Source organism: Pygocentrus nattereri, chromosome 1, assembly GCF_015220715.1.
Source record: "Pygocentrus nattereri isolate fPygNat1 chromosome 1, fPygNat1.pri, whole genome shotgun sequence".
NCBI lineage: Eukaryota > Metazoa > Chordata > Actinopteri > Characiformes > Serrasalmidae > Pygocentrus > Pygocentrus nattereri.
The window spans coordinates 41538867-41556910 of NC_051211.1; the positions used below are offsets into that span (position 1 = coordinate 41538867).

Genomic DNA, 18044 nt, shown 5'->3' on the forward strand with positions numbered 1-18044 from the left:
AATAGACAAAATGCACCAGAAAACCAACAACACTGCTTGTAAGTGTTCTATACTCTATACTTAAAAGAGCATATGTTGCATAAATGTGATAAAGTATCATCAATAGTGATAAAGTGATACACAATAGTGATAAAGTATCATCATATCACATGTAATACATACAGCAGTGTGAGCTTACTGTAAATGCTCAGGCAGCAGTCGTCTGGTGTACCACAGTGAGAGTGTGTGTGTGTGTGTGTGTGTGTGTGTGTGTGTGTGTGTGTGTGTGTGTGTGTGTGTGTGTGTGTGTGTATTTGCATGTATTATGCGATAAGGAAACACTGTGATCGTATACAGCGCATGCATTAATGTTGTGCGCGATGCTTCATGCTTGACTTGACGCTAAGCTGATATTGGTTTCACGCTTGAGTCTTCCAATACCGGCTCCGTTTCAATTGAAATGTGATTGTTATTGCCCGAGTATTTACCAGAAGTTATTTGATGTATGTTCCTGCTGAGTGGATTTGCCTGCCAGGCCCCTCTGTCACTTGTGTAACGATGTCAGACTTTTCCTGCTCAGAAATGATCTCAATTTCCAACAACTGTACCACACATGGAACAATTTAATGTTGTTGTCATAACAAAATCCCCAAAACACAAACTAATATTGATTTAGCAAGATTTTTATTGGTCCATTAGTCATTAAATGTTTATACAATATATATAGAGAAGCTGCTGTTGTCAAGCATGAGCAAAAATTGAAGTTGCAAGCTTTCGGTATGACTATGATATGTTCTGATTCAAAGATGATGCTTTATAAACAAAAGTTCATATACATTTTCAGTCAAAAGTTTGGACACACCAACACACAAACAGGTTTGCTTTTTTCTGTATTTTTCAAACAGTAGAAAAAACTGCAATCCAAACAGTGCCAAGCAATAGTGATCACTCTCGCATTGTCAATCGTATGTCCATGCACTGCTTGTAGTAATGCTTGTAGTTGTATTACATGTAATGATGGACTCGTCTGTCCTCTGACCGTCACTGATGACTTTGGCTGTGTGAGGGTGAAATGCATCACTCAGTGCCTTTTATACTCTCACACGCCTGCACTCAGTGGCTGCTCCATGAATAATGTGTCATTTCTTTTTGATGGAGATTGTAGTCAGTGGGTTTTTTTAATAAGCAGTATAATTGTGCTGTTCTTGTCGGGAGTGCTTTGGAAGGAGCGATCATGCTTTTGGCACATTTATCAAAGCAGAGAAAAAAGAAAATGCAGAAAAAAAGAAGGGGAGGGGGGTTGCTTCTCACATTGGCAGACTAAGTGAACGACACAGTGATAAATTTTCTTGTTAGGAGAAATTACATCCACTAACTTGAGCTACTTCAGCATGAAATTGAAAAAGAAGCATTTCTTCTGAATTTCCATTCTTGATTCAATGAAAGATGTAGATTAGGTCTTTGGAGGGGGGTGTGTGGGGGAAATGAACAAGTATGACTTTGGTCATGCTAGGTTCCTCTTATAAGCCTGCCATGGGACGCCTGTGGAAAGACTCTTGTTTATAGAGGCTGAGTGTATTCAGGCAGTTGAGGGCTGATTACAGGCCGGCCTTAAAAATGACGGTGCCAAAATGGGCTCTTCAAGGGAATGACATAGAAGAACCATGTTTGGTTCCCTGAAGAACCTTTCATTTCTTATTGTAAATGAAGTGTGTCAATGTGAAGAACCTTTTTATAAGATTTCTCCATTATGTAAATGTTCCTAGAAACACACATCCAAGATCCATTAAGTAGTGTGAGAACAGATATTTTTTGTCTGTGTTCAGTGGATAAATCTTAATCAGAGCATTCATGTGTGCATTTGCTCACAGCATAGTTTTATCTAATATATAATCAAGCTCTCTCTTTCTCTTTCTAATTCTTTCTCTTTCTCTACTTCTCTCTCTTTCTAGATCTTGTTCTCTTTCCTCATTACTACTGTATCTGCTTTCTCTCTCTTATCCCTCCCTTTCTTCCTCCCTCATCTTACACTTCTTCTCTCTCTATCTCTTTCTCTTTTCTTCTCCTTCTCTACTCTCCACTGTCTTTCCCTATCTACTCTCCCTCACACGTTTCACATTCTTCTCTCTTTCTTTCTCTCTTATTCCTTTTCTTCTTCTCTCACAACTCTTTCTCTTCCCATTCCCTCTCTCTCTCTTCTCTTTTTGATGTCTTTATCTATCTTTATATTCTCCTTCATGCCTTCTTTCTCTCTCACTACTACTTGTTTATCTCTTTGTCTCCCCCGTGTTTTCTTCTCTCTCCATCTACTCCCTCTACTCCCTCTATCTCCCTTCTCCCTTTTCATCTTCTCCTTTATTTCACTCAGTTTCTCTTTATATCTCCTACTGCCCTCTATTTTCTCTTTTCTCTTTTTCTCTTTCTTCTCTGTCTTGTCTCACACTGTTCTCTCTGTCTATTCTCTCTCTCTTCTGCATGTTTCTTCTGAGTCTCTTTCTCTTCTCCTTCGTCTGTCTTTTTTCTCTCTCACTACTTTCTCTTTCCACTCTCTTCTCATTCTTCTCTTTCTGCTTCTGACTGTCTGTTCCCCTTTCTTCTTCTTCTCCTGCTTGTCACTTTTCTTCTCTCTCATTACTTTCTCTATCTCCTCCCTCTCTCTCTCTCTCTCTCTCTCTCTCTATGCGAAGCAGCACTGATTGATAGACGGTGCATGTCATATTGGAAGATAACTGTATCTCATTCGGCTCTCAAAAGGTCAGGCCTGTGCTGTAATCGGAATATTCACAAAGCGAGCGCGCAGATCAGGAGTGCATGCAGTGCAGTAGGGCTTCATAAGCTGCTGGGGCCAGTGCTGACGGAGATGCATTGGCCCTCCTCCAGCTAGATGCAGTGCCATTAACTCTGCTGATCTTTGGTGGAGCTGGACACTCATTCAGATGGACTGGAGAGATCCATCACTCTGGCTGGATGACTCCGCTGGCCCACCGTGGTCTAATGACATTCTGACGCTCAGGTAAATGGACTGAAAACAATAGTTTGCCTTCACCTGGAGTGCAGACAAGATTAGCTCCACTCTTGTACTGTATTTGTTGAACTCTATGTCATTTCATGCTGGCCATTTCTTCCCCACCCCAGTGCACCAGGAGTGATAAAGTTGGAGCAGCTTTTGCTCTCCTTACTGTACTCCTAGAGGGTTGAGCACATATTTCTTCCTTGAGCAATAACTTTGACACGTTTGGAAAATAGAGCCTGCCACACCACAGCCTCTGAGATCACATCCACGGTAATTAAGGTTAAGATATTTACATCTGAGGTCAGAGAGACGCTCGATCGACCCCTCTGGGTAACACTGTACGAGCAGTGGCTGAGCCATTCCGACTCAGACACACACTATTGACCCACAGATTGAGTGCCTCCACGTGTGCGACCTGGCCATGCTCGCATACACATGGGCCCCCTGACACACACGCACACACACACGCACAAACGTTTCATTTAATAGAGATAGCGAGAGAGCTTGTGTAGATCAGTGAAGCGTAGTTCAGTGCACTGAATCACTGTTAATTGCTGTGAGAAGAGTCCAAAAAAGGTGTGACCTCAACCTTAAAGGGTAATTCCACAGGTTTTTATCATTTCTGCATAATTAAATTCATGTAATGTAAACAAAGCCATTCAGCATGGTTTGATGTGAAATGCACCATTTTACAGAAACTTAAAGAATTATAATTTTTCACAGTAGTGGTGATAGGAACCAGACATCTAAAGAGTTCACTGCTTCTAATAGCTACTCCACAGAAAGTTATTACATGACAGGGTTACAAATACATTGCTATTTTTTAAAAATGTGTTAAATACATGGTAGAGGGGTACATGCAAGTCATTGTCTAATAAAACAGGCCCAAAACCTCAATTTTCTCATTCACCACTATTTTACCATTATCGTCATTGCATACAACCAAAGAAATGTGTAGGATTACTTTGGATAGTCAATAAAATGGCTGTTTCTGCAATGTAGACATGGCTTTTGACTTCTAGTACCACCACTGCAAAGAAATCTGAGTCAGTAAGTTTCTCTACAACTGATCTTTTCACGTCGAATGAAAAATCAAATGGCTTTGCCCACATATGCAGAACTGTTGAAGAATTCAAATAGAACTACATAGTTACCAATTTAGGGATGGTCAGTGCAGCATTTTGGCTTTAAATGCTCTGTGCTATTCCTGAATGACTACTGATGTACTCAAAATCTTATTTAAAAACATTGGTCCCCATTCACCAACCATTCATAAGAAGAAATTTGTTCTTAAAATGCACTTACGCAGTTTTCACGAAGATGAAAACTTGATCATCACCAGTGTGTTCTTATTTAAGGTTTCTTCTTAAGTAAGAACAAAATCTACACACACAGAATAGAGAAATTGGTGCATAACAAACAAATACGCATTCAAATTACTTGGGCCAGCCCTACACATGTTTGGTTACATAGAAACACAGCGAACAATATATATCTTCAATATACTTTATGTTTTGACAGATTTGGGTTTGCTTATTTACCAAATTCTTCACTTTTGTTTTGATGTTAAGAATGACAGCAACAAAAATAGCAAGAACAAGATTATGTGCTCAATAATAACATTTCATCAAACTCAAATCATAAACTTCAACTTTTTTTGCTTATGAACACAAGTGGAATATCAATAGAAACTTTAGTGTATGCACTTGCCAGAATTTCTCAGCCTGTTTCAGTGAGAAATAATGAGAATGAAATCACACCATGCTTTAGTTAGCACTGGCTGTCTAAGGGTTAATCTTTTTATTCAGTTAAAAAAGTGTGTTTTTTCTTACCTTAATAAATTAAAAGAATTTGCAGACATCAGTACAGCTAGTAAGCTTTTCTTTCATTTGCTAGATCGTTTTTTATTTTTCAAACTTCATTGTTTGTGTGTATGAGATGCCGCGAGCCTGGCAGTCGAGCGTATTGGTATTGACATACAGCACAAACACTTCTGCTTTTGTCGAAGCTGCTGAAAGATTGCCGGCTTCTCCCCACGCTGCTCTTCGCCTCTGGCCGTGTACTTTGGTGTGTGAGCCTCTTAATAAGTGCTTGTCAACAAAGACAAGACCCAAACGGAGCAGCGCGCAAAACAACTCCATTCAGCTGGAACCTGCCGGCTGCTGAGACTAAAGAACCTCCTTCCATGGTGCACTTTACTTTTTTTTTCCACTGGCCTCGCTCTAAATGAAGTGGAGAGTGCTTTTTCTCTCCCTTTAATGCAACATTTATTAAGAGGTATTCCTCCAACTGTGTGACGCTCATCGGCGTGGAACTGTGAAAAGGAGATGGATCATAATCACTTGAAGGCCAAACGGAGCGGATCAAGTGCACACTAGGACCAAGGGGAAGTGGGCGTTCACTGGCTCTCTCTCTGCCTTTCTTTTTCTTATTCTCTCTGTCTTTTTCTTTTCCTCTTTCTGCTTCTCTCTTATTCTTAGATTGCTGTGCGTACATGTTGATGGTGTAAGTGAAAAGCAGTGCTCTCTCTTGCTCTCTCTCTTTTTTTTGATAGCAGATAGTGCAAGCTCTCAGTTGTGGCTGGTGTAAAGGACTTCTCTTAGAGGAGGCAGATAAAAGAGCAGTGAATGGCCCTGCGCGTCACCTTATCTAAACCCCGCTGCTATACAACAGTTGAAAGTGAGGGCTTTACTAAAGCTGACCGAAGAGAAGGGGGGGATAAATTGAATTTCATAAGTGAGGGAGCTGGCTGAGAGACACTCTGAGACAATGTTTCCAGAGAGAGAGAGCCAGAAACAGACTCTACTAGGAGTGGGCAACATGGCAAAAAATGTTATATCATGGAATATCAAGTCATTTTCTCAATAAACAATATGCATCATTATATTTGTTTTTTCTGAGGTTTGATATAAAAAACATCAAAGCACCAGTAGTGCCACAGTTAAAAATGGAAAACTATGCATACAATGATTTTTATCCAGCATTTCATGTACTGTGCTGCACTATATCCAGTTAAACAAGACTAATTATGCTCTTTTCATGATGAAACGTGCATGGCCAGTTTTCTTTAACCACTGACAATATCCACAGTTTGCTCAGCATATTGTGACATAATGTGATATACTGTGTCATGATAATAATATTATCATATTGCCGAAAATACAGGTACATGTTAGAAGAGACACGATGCACCAACAACATATTTGTATACAAAGATTACCCCACATGTAATTGATCTTTTGAGACACGTTTGGAGTCCAAAATTTTGCTTCTTATGTTTAGAGCTGGAGCTGTGAGGCTAACGTTGCTATCAAACACTAGAACTCAGTAGTTCCTCAGATAGCCTAAAATTGTTTCCATAAAAATACATTGTCAAAACCTCTTTTAAAGCCACTCAGACTGTATCCAGTTTCTCATTAAGATTATACAGTCAGTGTAGTGTAAGACACAGTAGTTTATGACTTACTGTAAATTATATAAATTAACAAAACTGTAGGCAGCCACTTCAGACAATTGTATTCACAAACTACATCAGGAAGAAGTGCTGACATAGAATCAGCATTTGTGACAATGAGCGTCAGACTTATAGAAGAATCTGAGCAAAGATCTGTCCTGCCTTGTGAATACCAACCAGCCCTGGTGTTTTCTGAAACATCTACCCTAGCAAAGAACTTTTGTTTAGTTTTATATCTCACGATAAGTTATTCTGTGCTCTGAACTTAGTGAAGATCTAGATGTAATTTGGGAGAAGTTTTGAGATGTTTTTTCATAGAATTTATTTAAGCTATTTGGGTGACTAAAAGTTCTAGTTCTAGTGTTTGTTAGTAATGTTAGCCTCAAGGCTCCAGTTCTAAACTAAGAAAGCAATGTTTGGACTCCAAACATGTCTGGGCTGATTGGCTACATTTGGGGTAAATAGAAAAGTGTGTAAATTTGATATTTCATCAAACTATCGCTTTTATGAAACATGCAGTTGTTCAGCATTCTTTAAGTAATGACGATACCCACTGTGTACACAAAAAAAACATATTATGACAATATATGGTCATTTCACCCACCCCTCTACTGCAGCTATAGCACCTACAGTGTTTAAGACTGATATAGACCAGAGCAGAACTCAGTGAATGACTGTGATTGTAGCTCTAGTAATTAGCAGCAGTAGAGGTGATTGGGGTGGGGGCTTTTCTTTTCTTCATTCTGCTCTATTTGTTGCTGTATTTCTATGGGTTACAGATGTTGTTTTCAGTATGGGGCCCCTACAGTCTAATTCTCTCCGCAGGTTGCTGGCGATACTGTAAACTATTATACGTGCTCCATCGCAAAACGTGTGGCGCGTATTTGCAAGAACCATCCATAACAGTGTCTGCAGGAGGCGGGAAGTGTATGAATGTTTGTGGTTGCAGTGAACGATGGAAGGCCGCTCTGTTTGGCCTGTTATTGCTGGCAGGGCTGTCCCAATGAGAGCCTGCTGGAGTCATATATATACACATGCACACACACGCGCGCACACACCAGTGTTGGCACAGAGACACATGCACACACACTCTCGTCCTGATGGGCTGAACAGGCCCATGTTTTGTCTTCTCGCACTTGGAAAAATAAGTGTGAGGTTACACAATGAGGCAGGATTCTGTCTTTCTTTTTTTTCTCCTCACTCTGTTTCTCTCTCCCTCCCTCCCTCTCTGCCTCCTATAAATGCACAGCTTCCTGGGGTAGAAATGACTGAATTCATCTCCAATTCACCAGGGAAGGCTGCGCTATGCCTCTCTGTTTACAGTGGCAGAAAGTTAATATAAATTTTCATCAGAAGGGGAAGTTTACACATATGATTCTATTTGTCCTTCATTATTAGCACCTGAGTCTGGGCCGGGAAGCATAATTGTCTACAGACACAGGCCAAATAGATGCAAGGGAAAGGCAAATAAGCACACCCCAAAATAATTTTATGGTTGTGTGTTACAATCCCTCTCCCTGGGATTCTTAATCTAGAAAATCAATAAACAAGGAGAGAGAGAGAGAGAGAGAGAGAGAGAGAGAGATCTGAGAGCATAGAATGATAGGGGAATACATAAATAAGAAATGGAGGGATTGAAGGAGCAAGTGGAAGAATGAGGGAGTGAAAAAGAGAAAAAAAAGAACAAAAAAAGAAAGAAATAGAGTGAGGAGAGAAAGTGGTCGTGGCAGCCAGAGCAACACACAGAAGCCCATTGTTCTGCTGGTTAGCTCGCGCTCCGTCCCGCACTCGAGGCAGATTCTCCACGGACCGGCCCGTGCACTGCACACTCTGTTGATTTATTGAGTCATACATAAAAATGCTCATTATCCCCACATCCTTTTCTCTTGTCTGGGAAGCCTGGCATTCAGCTGAAGAAAAACACACTGAAAAACAATCTGATTCCACAAAAGCTTTAAAATCTCTCCCACTTTCTCTCTCTCTCTCTCTCTCTCTCTCTCTCTCAATTTTTTGTTTATCTCCCTGCTCCTCCGCTGCTGAATCATCACTAGAGTTCAGTTTAGGACCTTTATTGGCTATGCAATGAACTTCACAATGCAATGAATGAGATGCAAGTAGATGTGTGTCTATGTGAAAGTATATAAGAGTTGATGTCTGTATTACATTATGAATACATGAAACAGTACAAGAATGGTTGTTTGCCTGAGTTTTTTCTTTTTTTTTTCTTTTTTCTTTTGCTCTGTGAGGTACTACATAACCAAATATAAATCTCTTATATGTGCAAACTTTTGGCTGACCAGAAGGGCAGATACGGGAAGTGTCTTTATATTAAATTTATATAAATTAATTGTTTTTTTATTAAACTACAATTTAAAAGAATGCAGTACAAATCATAAGAATTGCAATTTTGATTATATATTTTACATTACTGAAGAATAAGACTAAGTGCTAACTAAGTACTAACTATAAACAAGCAAAAAAATGACCTAATAACACAGAGCTTCTTAACCGGCAGTCTTGCACGCTACCTTTGATGTTTAAGCTTAAGTCTGAAAAGTGGTCTTGTAACTAGTCTTCTTTGCAAGAAAAAAGGCTAGCAGCATTGTTCAGAAAGAATAATCACATGTGACTCACAATTGCAATATTAGTCAGGTAGTTACACTATATTGCCAAAAGTATTCACTCACTCATCCACTCATCATTCACTCACCTAGGCATACAGACTGCCTCTACAAACATTTGTGAAAGAATGGGTCGCTCTCAGGAGCTCAGTGAAATCCAGCGTTATACCATGATAGGATGCCACCTGTAAAGTCGAATCATGAAATTTCCTCACTACTAAATATTCCACAGTCAACTGTCAGTGGTTTTATAACAAAGTGGAAGCGATTGGGAATGGCAGCAACTCAGCCATGAAGTGATAGGCCACATAAAACGACAGAGCGGAAACAGCAGATGTTGAGGCGCATAGTGCGCAGAGGTCATCAACTTTCTGCAGAGTCATTTGCTACAGACCTCCAAACTTCATGTGGTCTTCAGATTAGCTCAAGAACAGCGTAGAGAGCTTCATGGAATGGGTTTCCATGGCCAAGTAGCTGCATCCAAGCCTTACATCACCAAACACAATGCAAAGCTTTGAATGCAGTGGTGTAAAGCGCCCTTAGTTCCAGAGAAGGGAACTCTTAATGCTTCAGCAGACCAAGAGTTTTTGATCAATTTCATGTTCACAACTTTGTGGGAACAGTTTGGGGATGGCCCCTTCCTGTTCCAACGTGACTGCAGACCAGTGTGCAAAGCAAGGTCCATAAAGACATGGATGAGCGAGTTTGGTGTGGAAGAACTTGACTGCCCTCCAGACCTTAACCCGATAGAACACCTTTGGGATGAATTAGTTCATAAACTGCGAGTCAGGCCTTCTCATCCAACATCAGTGTCTGGCCTCACAAATGCGCTACTGGAAGAATGGTCAAAAATTCCCATAAACACACTCCTAAACTTTGTGGAAAGCCTTCCCAGAAGAGTTGAAGCTGTTATAGCTGCAAAGGGTGGGCCGACATCATATTAAACCCTATGGATTAAGAATGGGATCTCAGTTTCAAGGCAGACGAGTGAATACTTTTGGTTAAAATATAGTGTATATGCATATTTTTTTGAAAATTTATGTCATTCATTCCTACTGACTGACCTCCATCTTCATTAGGCTTTCAACTGGCTATGCAGGTTTGTTATTGGGATTGCTGAAAAAAGAAGTGCTATAATAACAATAATGTTGAAAGCTACAATTGTGCTTTTGAATATTGAGCTTTCCAAACGAATTAATCCTTGTAAAGAACTTGTGGTGTCTGCTTGTAGAAACTGATGACATGCTTGACAGAACATCAGATCCTTCTTAAAATCACACTCCAGCCACATTGATTCTTTCTTCCACTCAACATTGTTCTCATAGTCATCATTGATATACAATGATGTTTTTTAAATGTGACGTTATGTGTTAAAATATTTAATATGTGATGTTATTACATACCATTTAAATGGATATGATTAAAGCCATGAAACCTTCATGGTGGGTGATTTTTTCTTTTTCAGTACCACTTCTGATATCAGAACTTAGGGTACTGACCCAATGCTCTAATAAGGCACTTGGCTGTCATAATATCAAAGAACATAAACACACAGCAGGGCACTTATGTACCATAATGAAGACGGTTAGACACCAACTTTCTTTTTAAATAAAACTTTTTAATTATATTGTTAATTTGTAACAGTTTTATGACTGTGACTGAGCAGCAGCACTGAATGTGGGTTATCACATCTGTTGAAAATCTGATCCATTTAATAAGCTCAGTATCAGAGCAGTTGCTGATCCAACGTATTGGACTAGTGCATCCCTCTTACTCAGGTGTGGCTCTCTCAGGTGCTGTTATTCCAGCTCTGATTCCTCAATTTGTGAAGAGTCAGTGGAGCAGAGGCTGCTGGGAGCAGACTGAGTCGACTCTGCTGGGCTGATAAGACTGTACTCAGTGGAGCTGCACAGCAGCAAGTGACCTTTGATAAAAGGATACCAGTCTGCTCCTTTCTCAGACAGTGACTTCAAACCAGTGACTCTCACACACACCACTACCAGACACACATTTGCTGCTTGTACATGTTCAGTTGGATGTCTGTCCAGCCCTCCAGCTCCTGTTCTCCACACAGTGTGTGCAGAAGCGTGTATGGTGCGTGTAGAAATGTGTCCTCAGCCTCTCGGCTTGTAAGCTGTTTATGAAATCCGTAGCCTGAAGTATGGTTTTATATTCATGAGTGGCTTGGCCCTCCATCACACCCCTATGTCCTGAACACACTTACATAACAGATATGGTGTCAATATTTTGGTGCAGAGAGTTAGGCCCTATCTCTGCAAAGCCCGTGCAGGCTGCCAGCCAATCAGCTCTGTTTGTTTGCTCAGCTTAAACTGTTTGTCCCTTGTTTTCAGCAGCAGGCGACTCCTGCTGGTTTGATAAAAGGGTTGTGTTCTCTTGCTGCTCAATCTGTTGCGCTCTTTCTCTCTCTCTCTCTCTCTCTCTCTCTCTCTCTCTCTCTCTCTCTCTCTCCCTCTCCCTGTTGCTTGCTGTCTCTCTCTCTCTCTGCATCTGTCTCTGTTGCTCGCTGTCTCTCTCTCTTAGACCATGTATTTCCCTTCCCAGCAAACAGAGCAGATAAGCAGGTTGACATGCCTGCCCTGTCTACAGGTCTGGAGCTGTTAAAGCTGACAGAATGGTGTTTCACTCTCACCCACCTATATTGCTATAAGTCAATGTCACACACTGTAGCAATGCACAGTTAGAATGTGCAATATGGCTATATGTTATTATTATCATGATAAATTATATAACACTTTGCTTTTTTATAGGTGTGCACACTTTATTACAGGTGTTGTGAGAGCTTTTAAAATATTAAACATATACATTCTTTAAAAATGACAGATTTAAACCAAATATAGAGAGCTTATAAAGTTTTTTTCCTCCTTTTTGTTTCTTCTTAAATAGTTTATTTCAGTTATTCAAATTATATATTGTCAAATTATGACAAATTATATACTGTCAAAGTGTCTTCAAGTGTTGTGATATATTTTCCATATTTCCCACCATTAATGCCCTGTTACAGCTTTCCAGTGATATTGACTAGGGCCTGACTATTATGAAAATTTTGTGGATGATACCGGTTTAAAGTTTAAGAGGCTAAAAACATCAATGAAAAACAAAGGTTCTCAATATTGGCCAATATCTTCTTTAAAAGAGTATATAATTCAGGCCTTACTATTGACCCTACCTCACACACATGTACTTACTAGGTAATATAATCAATTATGAAAACAAAATGCATTCAATATACTTGTTATATCTACTAAATACATGTTCTCTCAAATCCAGCACCATTCATTCCCCCGTTACACATTACCTACACACTAAACAGACAGGCTTGTATTGGCGCATCAGTTCCTGCCTGTTTTCATGGGCCCAGCATTCCTTAGAATCCACATCACTTGGATATATTTCCTTTCTCAAACAAATCAACTTCCTCTGACCCTCAGGAGGTAATTCATCTTGCATGCTATCTCTCCCCTGTTTGTGTTTTCTTTTAATACCTTTAGTCACAGCCATGGAGTCTGTATCTGGCTATTAAAGTGCGGTTCAAGTGGTGGTCTGGAGGAATGGTGACGTGTTTGTAATGATGTGCCAAGCTGCGGCTGGCTGCTAATGTATTTCATGCTTGTTTTAGGCTAGGGAATGGTCTCACAAAGGTGCATTGTGATGTGTTCCTTATTACTGCTGTATTAAGTGTAAACACAGGCCGTGCAAAGAGATGGTGGGGGGGAGGTTTGGAGGAGGGCGATAGCTGACATATGTTTCTTTCGTCTGTCTCTCTCTCCCTCTCCCTCTCCGGTGAGCTCTGCTAGGCTATTAATGTTGCTGGGGAGTGCCTATGTAAACATTCGTGTTTCTCCCTCCGTTTCGCATAATAGTTGCTCGTATCGGCTTTCTCCTGACCTCGCTATCTGAAACCAATTACAGCAGATCCATTTGGACTGAATCTTATTTTCATAAGGATCCTGAGCTGCTGCGTGCTTGCGTCCTAGCGTGTTTGGTTGAATGTGCATAGGTGTGTGTGTGTGTGTGTGTTTGAGTGTGTATTAGTGTGCAGAATGTGATTGTGTGTTTCTTTTTCTCCAGGTCCTCGGAGATGGATATCAACATCAAATATGTTCCTGAGTGTCTTGTTATTTATGTTCCAGCCAGGGATCTTGAGCTCCTAGCTCTGAGGAATGCAGCACATTGTGCTGTTTATACAATGTGTGCATTAATGGAATGGTGCTGGCATTTCTTGCACACAGCAACACTGGTTTAAATGGACACATTGTGCAGTTCGGGCTTTTGAGCAAAGTTTTGATGGCTGCCTTACTTTAGTTCTCATTGTTAAAGTTTTGAGGGATCTGATATAGCTTTGTGTAGGCTTCTGTATTAGAGCCTAGCAGAGGAGCAGCTATGGCCTCAGCATTGATGTCACTAATGACAACTGTCAAGGGCGCATCAGTTGGTAAGGGAGATGATTTCAGTTGAATTTCAGGGCCTCCAAATGCTGAAAATAATGACACTACCTCTGAAATTCTCAGAACTTGAGAACATAGTTACTCTAATAAGCGGTAGGAAGTTGATCGGTTTCCTGTACACTCAGCACTTTTGCACCATTCCTACTGGAAAAGTGCACCACACTCTTCTACCAGTATCTTATCGAGTGACGTCTTTGACTTGTCCTTGTTCACCCGAGGACAGGGAGCCTGTATTGATCCCAGCTCAGATAAACATTTTCCTTCTGTTAATTGTTGTGCCGAACCCATTAGCCGACCGCCAAAGCCCCACAATCACAATCAACGCTTGGATGGGCGTGAAATCTTCCGCAATTTACAATCTCAACCTCGAATCTTCACCAGTAATGACTTGAGACCTGGAGCAAGTTTCGCCACTGCTCATAAGTCACTCATGCATCCAAAAGCATCACTTGCACCGTAACTAATCAATCAATTCAACATTGAAATGGAGAGACCAGTAAAGCATTCTGAAATCATGGGCCCTGATATATTCCCAGGCTGTGAAAGAAAAAAAAAACAAAACAAAACAAGAAGTTGACGATTTATTAGGCTTCAATGACAGTCCTTGTCATTTCTTTGGCATTTGGAGACAATGGCAGCGTGAGCTCGAGGCTGAAGTGGAGAGAATGTGAAGTGCACCAGCGCTAGTCTCCGCCCCTAGTGTCCTCTGAAGAGTAAGGCCACATCAGTGGGCTGTGTGTGTGCATGTGTCTGAGGAGACAGATCGATGCTGTTAGGACCCAGCGCCACTGTGTTGTGTTTGTTTACTGGGGCTCCTAGAGCCTGGCTCCTCCGAGCCGCAGCCAGACAGACAGTGGCAGCTCCTCGCCTCTGTCTTTTCATAATTGATCAGGGGGATGGCTGCCATCCCAGAGGGTTAAGATGTGGCAACTTTTTTTCCTCTCCCTTTCTCTCTCCCTCTCTCTCTCTCTCTCTCTCTCCCTCATTCTCGCCCCCTTTTCTTTCTCTCTCTCACACCCCCTCTCTCTCGCCCCCTCTCTTTCTCCCCTCTCTCTCTTTCTCCCTCTCCCTGTTTGCTCAGCATCTCAATGTACTAGTTCAAACATTGTTCTCACCAGCTGGCAGAGCGGTGCCATATGCACATCCTGTCAAGGCAGCTGTTGTCATGGATACTGGCAAGCACCAGAAAATAAAACAACCCCTTGATTTCTGCAGGAAGAAGTGTCACTCTTTATCTGAAGCAGTTTTTTCTTTCTCCCTCGCTCCTCACCTTGTCTCTCTCCACTTGAAGCAACACCTGTGAACATATTGTTTTGTTTATTTTATTATTATTTTTTTTTAAGTCTATTGTTGTTGGGCTTCTGGGAGCCGTAGTTTGCAGCTGCACCAGAGAGGCCTATTTCTTCTGCCTTTCTGTGCCGGATAAAGCGCAAAGAAGTCATAAGAGTGGCCTCACTATGAGCTTAGCTCTAGATGCGGCTGTGGATACAGTGCATGGACAACATATTACATCATCCCACCTGCCTGCCATTGCCATCATCTTACTTACAGAAAGGAAAGAGGGGAAAAAACAACCTAGAAGTGTGTTTTTTCCTGGTTTCATTGCATTTGCTATGTTTGTAACATTAGGTAGCGGTCTTCCCCTCAGAGAAGGCACAGTAGGCAGCCAGTATGATTAGGCCTAGAAAGCCCATTTTCCCCTTCTCTGCTCATAAGCACCGCTAATGCACAGTGTAAAACCCCAGCTCCTTGTTAATTCACTCCTAAGGTAATCTGATGTTGATTTTGTCAACTTTAATTACAGCTTGTAGGAACACTTCACATCGCCTGCCTCTACTTCAAATTGATATTATGAATATGCAAATGGGCTGGTAATTTGCAGAGAAGTGGGTATTTCAGTTGAGCACACACTAGACAGGTCAATTCTACTGACGCGCTCTGTGGTTTTTTCACCCACACTTCAGGGGTGCTTTAGACAAACTGTATTTATTCTTCATCACGGCTTGGTGGATCATCATGAAAAATGTATAATATGCGTCCGGTATTTTTCAGGCTTCATCTTTAAAGCAAAGGCAGATAGGTCTTTGTGGGATTGGTGACATGGTTTTCCTGTGTGTGTGTGTGTGTGTGTGTGTGTGTGTGTGTGTCATACTGTCGGATGGAGAAAAGGCCAAAAAATATCTAATTTTGCCGCCTTCTTCCTTTTTTCTTTTTGCAGGCCCTACAAGCAGCAAGGCAATTACTCTTACAGCAACCAGGCAGTGGCCTGAAGTCTCCAAAGAACAACGACAAACAGCGTCCGCTGCAGGTGAGCAGCTCCTCACTAATCTCTTAAGTCCATCCATAATACATGGTGCTCTGGAAAAGATTTCCTCTGTTCCACCAGTCTGTTTGACTTGGCAATGTAATTCTGGACTTGTCACTGAAATTCTAAACCTGTCAGGTCTGCCCTTCTCCGAAGAAACACACACACACTCACACAAGATACATCATTCTTTTACTAAACTTTCTGCTGTCCACTTGAGCGGTAACTCCATTCTGTCAGGCTTTCTGACACAGATGTTTTCACCTCATGTCCTGCTGTGGACGTATTACAACGGGTGCCATAAAAAAATTCCTTGCTAACAAAGAATGAATAATAACACTCATTCCGACAACATGCATGTCACATACTCAGTTGTGCATGATTACATTAATATGCATGCTTTCCAGGATAACCCTTACATGAATCAACAGTCCATTTGCACACATGAACACCAGTATGAATGGCAGCCTGCTGAAGCTCTTCCCCATACTGTAGTATATTCTAAGTAGCTGCCATTTGAACTCCACCAAGATAATTTGCCTTACTGATTCCAGCTGCGCTCTATTTCTGTTGTCAGTGATTTGGTAAAGGTCACGATAGCATTGTGCGTGATGCATTCCCCTCGTGCCAGAGCTGTTTACTCCTTCCCTGTCAGGGAAACTTATTAGGCCATTTCTCTCACATCTTCACAATGCAAATGCAGCATTCGATTCCTGCTTGAAATTATGTAAGCACTTGACATCTGCCAGGCTCTGTATTTTTAGGTTCAAACTGAAGTGTGAGAGTGTGTGCTCTCCTCCCTGCTAATAAGTGCTATCAGGGAGTAGTGGTTTACCTCATTAGTACTCTGTGCATTTAATTAAAGAAAGGGAAAATTGGCGTTAACCCTCATCGTTAATATTTTCACAGAATATAACAATGGCGACACCTTCAATTGGAGTCACACCCCTGTGTATCTAATTATGTGGTGGCAAAAGATAAGCTTGGCGAAGGGTGCTGTTGGAATCAGCCAAATCAATTCTGTTCTGAATGTTAATACACTCAGACTTATCACTACAAATACGCATCTTATATGAGAGAATTCATAACTTGGGGATTTTTTTTTCTCTTCTTCTTTTCCTCAGAGCGCAAGACATAGTTGTAAAACAAAGTCTAGCAGGACGCAGTATTGAATACGCTGAGCCTATTGAATTTTCCCAGCCCTCTGTATACTTAGAGAATGGATTCCTGGCACTCTGTGTGACTGCAAATTGCCACACGTACGGCACAATACTTTAGACGAGAGCAGAGTGATATTGGCTGAGGAACGTCTGTGATAACTGGCGACCCAGGACCAAGACTCTGACTCTAATAACACTAGAGGATAGTAAATATTGAATATTTACATTTGCTTACTACATCCTTGCCTCATGTTAGCCATATGAATCAATATGAATCAGGGGCTTTGAGTCATGTTGAGTCATGTATAACAGGCTGTAGTTAATCACTGCTTTTGGGCCATCCATTATTAACATCTTCACCTCTTGGCATTAATGGACAGAATGTCTTGGGAAAGGTAAACTTTTAAACTGTGATCCAGTTTCTGTCAGATTTATATTCAATTCTTAGTGTTTTAAGTTTTGTTTTTTTTCCTCATCAACCAGTTCCCGGTTCAGACAGCAATGCCATGAACAGTCAACAGCTTACTCAATGGTGCTCAAGCACCTCGCTTGATTGGCCCCTCGTTTCAGTAAGTGAGAGCCAGTTTACGCCCGACACTAACAAATCCCGCCGTTTTCCTTGCAGGAGGAAGGGGAAACGATCCATACATCATGCCGTATAAATTATTTACCACACTAGCATCTAAGTGCTGCGGCGTGCAGTTTTAATTACTTGCATTAGTGTCTAAAGGCTCTCGCCTGACTAATTCTATCCGTTGCCTCATCGGAGGCTGTTGACATGCACACAAGCTGCTTTTCCACATTTGCGTAATGTGACAGGTCTATTATTACCCAGTAAGCCCACGGGAGCACTCAATAAACACCTATTTCTCTCCCGTAAATCCCCGTGCCTTCGCCACACTGCTTACAAGGATTTCCCAAGGCACACAACAGCCCTCTCACGTCTCCACGCCTTTTTCTCTCCCCGCATGGCAATATCTCCTCCACATTTTATACACTGACATTTAAAACACAAATAAAGAAGCGGCGAGGACGAAAGGGAAGGC

The 18044-nt window shown here is 41.2% G+C and overlaps 1 protein-coding gene across 9 annotated transcripts in view; it reads left to right on the forward strand.

Annotated features, from left to right (window-relative positions):
• The window catches only part of foxp2 (forkhead box P2), a 112505-nt gene that overhangs the window by 53478 nt on the left and 40983 nt on the right, over positions 1-18044 (forward strand). For all 9 annotated transcript variants that reach the window (XM_017694020.2, XM_017694022.2, XM_037538911.1 and 6 more), the window contains one exon: positions 15752-15841. In XM_017694020.2, the coding sequence (XP_017549509.1) occupies positions 15752-15841 (90 nt within the window). The remainder of the gene's footprint in view (positions 1-15751; positions 15842-18044) is intronic.